At 58.4% G+C, this 6000-nt stretch overlaps 1 protein-coding gene across 1 annotated transcript in view; it reads right to left on the bottom strand.

The window, feature by feature from the left end:
* Nucleotides 1-6000, bottom strand: part of MYO1D (myosin ID) — a 236232-nt gene that overhangs the window by 167150 nt on the left and 63082 nt on the right. The window contains 2 exon segments of the mRNA XM_068167175.1: nucleotides 3703-3819; nucleotides 5338-5433. Of these exon segments, the coding sequence (XP_068023276.1) occupies nucleotides 3703-3819; nucleotides 5338-5433 (213 nt within the window).

Genomic DNA, 6000 nt, shown 5'->3' with positions numbered 1-6000 from the left:
ACCACCACTCTCTGGGCTCAGCCTCCAGCCAGTTCCTAACCCAGCTCAGAGAGCTGCTGTCCCAGCCAGGGGCTGACAGCTTGGCCAGGGGTTTGCTGTGTGGGGGATGGTGGCAAAGGCCTTGCTGAGGTCCAGGCAGACCACATCCACAGCCTGCCCCACATCCCCAGGCATCACCTGGGCATGGAAGGAGCTCAGGTTGGTCAGGCAGGACCTGCCCTTCCTAAACCCATGCTGGCTGGGCCTGAGCCTTGGCCATGCTGTCAGTGCTAGTGTGATTGCACTCAGGATGACTGTTCCATGATCTTGCCTGGCACTGAGGTCAGGCTGCCAGGCCTGGAATTCCCTGGCTCACCCAACCTGCCCTGCTTGTGGCTGGGCACCACTTTGGCCAGCTTCCAGCCCTCTGGGACCTCTCCAGTGAGCCAGGACTGGAGGGAAATGATGGAGAGTGGCTTGGCCAGCTCCTCTGCCAGGAAAGCAGATTGCTCAGCCTGCCCCATGCTGAAAGGGACTCACAGAGGAGGTTGTGCTTGGACCAGGACCAGCGAGGCCCAAAGTTCAGCCCAGCACTGCCAGGGCACCACTAAACCACAGCCCTCAGTGATGCTGATGGGAGTGAGGACAACCAAACCCATCCCTGTGCCACCTGCTGTTCAGGTCGGGCAACCTCCTCCTACATTGGAATGCAGAGCATCCTGTGTCCATGGGATGCCATGGGAGGGGATTCAGCCCTCTGCTGTGCTCTGCTCAGACCTCCCCTGCAGGGCTGGGGCAGCTCTGGAGCCCTCAGCACAGACAGGGAGCTGGGGGAGCAGGGCCAGAGGAGGCCACAGCAGTGCTGGCAGGGCTGGAAGCCCTCTGCTGGGAGCCAGGCTGAGAGAGTTGGCCTTGGGGCAGCCTGCAGAGGAGAAGGCTCCAGGGAGAGCTTCTGGTGGCCTTGCAGTGCTTCAAGGGCCCAGCAGAGAGCTGGGGACAGAGCTTTGAGCAGGGCCTGATGGGACAGGACAAGGGGGGAGGGTTGGAAAGGGCAAGAGGGAGCTTGAGAGTGGAGAGAAGGAGAAATGTTTGGCAGTGAGGATGGGGAGAGCCTGGCCCAGGCTGCCCAGAGAGCTGGGAGCTGCCCCATGCCTGGCAGCAGTGCAGGGGGAGGTTGGTTGGGGGCTGTGAGCAGCCTGCCCTGGCTGGGGCTGTCCCTGCTGGCTGCAGGGGGCTGCACTGGATGAGCTTCACAGATCCCTTCCCACCCAAACCAGTCTGGGATCCTATCAGTGATGCTCTCAGAGCTGTTGCAGTGATCTGCAGGATCTCCTCTAAACACAGATCACAGCCCCACAGGGTGCTAGGGGCTGGAAGGGACCTCTGGAGACTCACAGCAAGTCCTCAGGCAGGGCTGCTTTGGTTTCTGGCCATGAAAGCAGGCAGACTTCCTCAGGCCTTTGTGTTTTTCCCAGCACACTGTGACTTCAGAGCTCTGTGGTTTTGGCTGGTGAGCTGTCCCAGCAGCACAGCTCACTGCCAGCTGAGGGCTTCAGCAGACAAACTGCTGAGCCTCCAAGCAGCAGCTGCACTGGATGACATTTAATGGCCTCTTGCAAAGCAGCCCAGTCTGTGATTCCATGATGCAGGGAAAGCAGAAGATCCTGGCTCCCAGAGCAGGGCTCCTGCTCAGCATTCAGCTCAGCCTTGGGAAGAAATGACAGCAAACTCTTGCAGAGGTTTAAGCAAACACTGCCTCGAGATTCAGGGCCTAGTGGTAGGCAATGACATTCAGTAAACATCCTGGATGCAGCATTTCCTCTTCAGTGCAGCTCACAGCAAGGCCAGGCTGCAGCTGCCTCTGTGATGCTGTCACCTAGCCAGGGGATGTGGCCTGGGAAGCTGAGCAGCCAGCACAGCTCAGGGCACTGGACCAGAGAGGTTGTGGAGTCTCCTTCTCTGGAGATTTCCAAGCCCCAGCTGGATGTGCTCCTGTGTGACCTGTGCTGGATTCCATGGCCCTGCTCTGGCAAGGGGTGGGACTGGATGAGCTCAGGAGGTCCCTTCCAACCCCTAACATCCTCTGAGCTGTGACCTGTGATCTGTGACCCTGTGATCATAGAATCATATAATCAACAAGGATGGAAAAGACCTCAGAGATCATCAAGTCCAAGCTGTCACCCAACACCTCCTGACAGCTAACCCAAGGCTCCAAGTGCCACATCCAATCCCCTCTTGAACACCTCCAGGGATGGGGACTCCACCACCTCCCTGGGCAGCACATCCCAGTGGCCAATCTCTCTTGCTGGGAAGAACTTTCTCCTCACCTCCAGCCTAAACCTCCCCTGGCACAGCTTCAGACTGTGTCCTCTTGTTCTGCTGCTGCTTGCCTGGGAGAAGAGCCCAACCCCCACCTGGCTCCAACCTCCCTGCAGGGAGTTGCAGAGAGCAAGAAGGTCTCCCCTGAGCCTCCTCTTCTGCAGGCTAAGCAACCCCAGCTCCCTCAGCCTCTCCTCCCAGGGCTGTGCTCCAGACCCCTCCCCAGCTTTCTTGCCCTTCTCTGGACACCTTCCAGCAGCTCAACCTCTTTCCTAACCTCAGGAGCCCAGAACTGGACACAGGACTCCAGGTGTGGCCTCAGCAGTGCTGAGCACAGGGCACAAGGACTTCCCTGCTCCTGCTGGCCACACTCTTCCTGCTGCAGGCCAGGATGCCCTTGGCCTTCTTGGCCCCCTGGCACACTGCTGGCTCATGTTCAGCAGTTCAGATCATGATCCTGTGATCTGTGACCCTCAGTCTCAAGCTGTGCCAGGGGAGGTTCAGGCTGGATGTTAGGAAGAAATTCATCCCAGACAGAGAGATTGGCCACTGGGATGTGCTGCCCAGGGAGGTGGTGGAGTCCCCATCCCTGGAGGTGTTTAGGAAGAGCCTGGATGAGGCCCTTGGTGCCATGGTTGAGTTGCTCAGATGGTGCTGGGTGGGAGGTTGGACTTGCTGATCTCTGAGGTCTTTTCCAACCTGGTTCATTCTGCATTCTGTATTCTGTGATCCTATGCCTGAGAGTGCACTGGCAGCACAGCTTGTTCCCCAGCACTGGCAGTGCCAGGTTCAGTGCCAGTGCCACTGCACTGGCCACAGGAGGTGCTGTCTGTGTGGCCTGACCTGCTCTGCCTCCTGCCCTCCCACAGCTCTGGGGCACAACCACTCCCAGGAGGAGAAGGGCCTGGAGGAAAGCTGTGGCTGTCCTTCCACCCTCCTGAAGGAGCCTCCTCCACCTGCAGTGCCTCTCCCCTCAGGGAAACCAGAGCTGAGCTGCAGGGACACTGTGCAGGGGAGGAGGCTCTGTGTGTCCCTGGGGAGTTCAGCTGAAGGGAGGATTCCCTCAGGGCTCCAGCCCAAGGCGAAGCAGCATCCCTCCAGCCAGACCACAGTGGGGCTGGTGTGAGGACAGTGAGGTGAGAGCTGCTGACCCCCTCACTGCCAAACCCTACCTCCTGCTCAGAACACTTCCCAGCTCCCAGTGCTTTGTGCTGTACCTGCTTTGGGACCTGGAGTCTGCAGGAATGTGATTCCTCTTCCAGGGAGGAATCTCACTCACCCCTGGAAGCTGGAGAGACTTTGCCAGCCCACAGACCCTCCAACTGCTTCTGCAGCAAGCAAATGATTGCTGCTGGAGCCCTCCTGAAGGCCAACCCTTCCCCTGGCTGTGGGCAGGGAGCTTACCAAGTGAAGAATGGCTGCCACAATCTTGTAGACAGTCTGAATCTCCTCTTGCTTGAAGCCGATCACCTTCATGGCGTCAGCGACCGCCTTGAACTCTGCACCGTCGTGGATGGAGCACTGTGGGGAGAGAGGTGCTGGGGACAGAGGCAGCCAGCTGCCACAGTCCCACAGGATCCCCAAGGTTGGAAGAGACCTCAAAGATCATCAAGTCCAACCTGGCACCACAGACCTCATGGCTAAACCATGGCTCCAAGTGCCACATCCAAGCCCCTCTTGAACACCTCCAGGGATGGGGACTCCACCACCTCCCTGGGCAGCACATTCCAATAGCTAACAACTCTCTCTGCCTGGGAAGAACTTTCTCCTCACCTCCAGCCTAAACCTCCCCTGGCACAGCTTGAGACTGTGTCCTCTTGTTCTGGGGCTGCTTGCCTGTCTGGCAGAAGAGACCAACCCCCACCTGGCTACAACCTCCCTGCAGGGAGTTGCAGAGGCCAATGAGGTCTCCCCTGAGCCTCCTCTTCTGCAGGCTAAGCAACCCCAGCTCCCTCAGCCTCTCCTCCCAGGGCTGTGCTCCAGACCCCTCCCCAGCTTTCTTGCCCTTCTCTGGACACCTTCCAGCAGCTCAACCTCTTTCCTAACCTGAGGAGCCCAGAACTGGACACAGGACTCAAGGTGTGGCCTCAGCAGTGCTGAGCACAGGACACAAGGACTTCCCTGCTCCTGCTGGCCACACTCTTCCTGCTGCAGGCCAGGATGCCCTTGGCCCTCTTGGCCCCCTGGGCACACTGCTGGCTCATGTTCAGGCAGCTGTCAACCAGCACCCCCAGGTCCCTCTCTGCCTGGCTGCTCTCAGCCACTCTGACCCCAGCCTGTAGCTCTGCCTGGGGTTGCTGTGGCCAAAGTGCAGCCCCTGGCACTTGGACTTGTTGAATGCCATCCTGTTGGCCTCTGCCCATCTGCCCAGCCTGGCCAGGTCCCTCTGCAGAGCCCTTCTGCCCTCTCACTGACCAACATCTGCTCCCAGCTTGCTGTCATCTTCAGACTTGCTGCTGACTGACTCAATGCCCTCATCCAGATCATCAATGAAGATGTTAAAGAGCACAGGGCCCAGCACTGCTCCCTGGGGCACACCACTGGTGCCTGGCTGCCAGCTGGCTGTGGCACCATTCACCACCACTCTCTGGGCTCAGCCTCCAGCCAGTTCCTCACCCAAAGAAAGCAAAGAGTCAGGAAGCAAAGAGTCTCAAACCCAAGAGAAGCAGCTGTGGGCTTTGCTGCTTCTCCCATGCCAGCCTGCTCCAAGATCTCTCAGGTGATTCTGATGCCCTGCACTGTAGGCTGAGCCCCGTGGCAGCCACACACCAGCAGGGGCTGCAGGAATCCAGCACAGCAGCACTGGGGAGTTCAGCTCCCAGGGGAAGTGGTTGTGAAAGGGCAGAAGTGGTCCTCAAAACACCCAGAACAGCAGCTCCAAGCAGTGCAGGGACAGACCCCCTGAGCAGGAGCTCCTGCCCCCAGCTTGCTGTCAGCTGCACATTCACTGCTGCTGGACTCAATCTGTACTTCAGGCATTTCAAGAGGCTTTTAGAACTTGCAGACAGGTTACCTGCAGCTCACTGACAGGAGCCTCACCTTTATCTGTGCTCCAGGGGAGATGTAGCTGTATGCAGATGCATCCTTCTTCAGGTGGAGAGAGTGCAGCATCTGGTCAGACCCTCCCTGCAGGAGCTGTACAAAGAGGATTTCAAGAGAGGGTGAAGGAAATTCTCCATCTGCTTGACAAAACCAAACCACAAAACCATCAACCTGCTGCTGCAGAGGAATCAGCTGCAGGGCCTGGAGCCATCAGCACCACATGTGCAAAACACACAGCCTGCAGCAGGGCAGGGCTCCAACCACAGGCAGAAAGAGGTTGGCTGAACAACTGGCAGAGAATCCCAGCCTGCTGAGGGTGGGAAGGGGCCTCTAAAGCTCATCCAGCCCAGTCTAAAGGGTTCTGTGCATCCCCATCTGGGAGGCTGCCCCCAAGGAGCTCAGTGACCTCCCCAGCAGCAGCAGCAGCAGCACAGCAGCACCAGGGCTGGGCTGGATTCAGTGCAGAAGTTGTGCCAGTGCAGGAAATGCTCTTGGCTCTTGCTGCAGGAGCTGCTGCACCTGGGCAAGGCTACCTGCAAGAGCAGCAGCTCTGCAACACAAATCCTTCAGGTTCCTCCTTAAGGCAAAGGCCTTGGGGTGGTTTACACAGAGAATCCCAGACTGGATTGGGTGGGAAGGGAGATGGAAAGGTCATTTGTC

Source organism: Melanerpes formicivorus, unplaced genomic scaffold (assembly GCF_026170545.1).
Source record: "Melanerpes formicivorus ecotype bairdi unplaced genomic scaffold, bMelFor1.0.p_v2 SCAF_113, whole genome shotgun sequence".
Taxonomy (NCBI): domain Eukaryota; kingdom Metazoa; phylum Chordata; class Aves; order Piciformes; family Picidae; genus Melanerpes; species Melanerpes formicivorus.
Note: the sequence above shows the minus strand (reverse complement) of the source record. Positions and strands in the feature narration are given on the sequence as shown.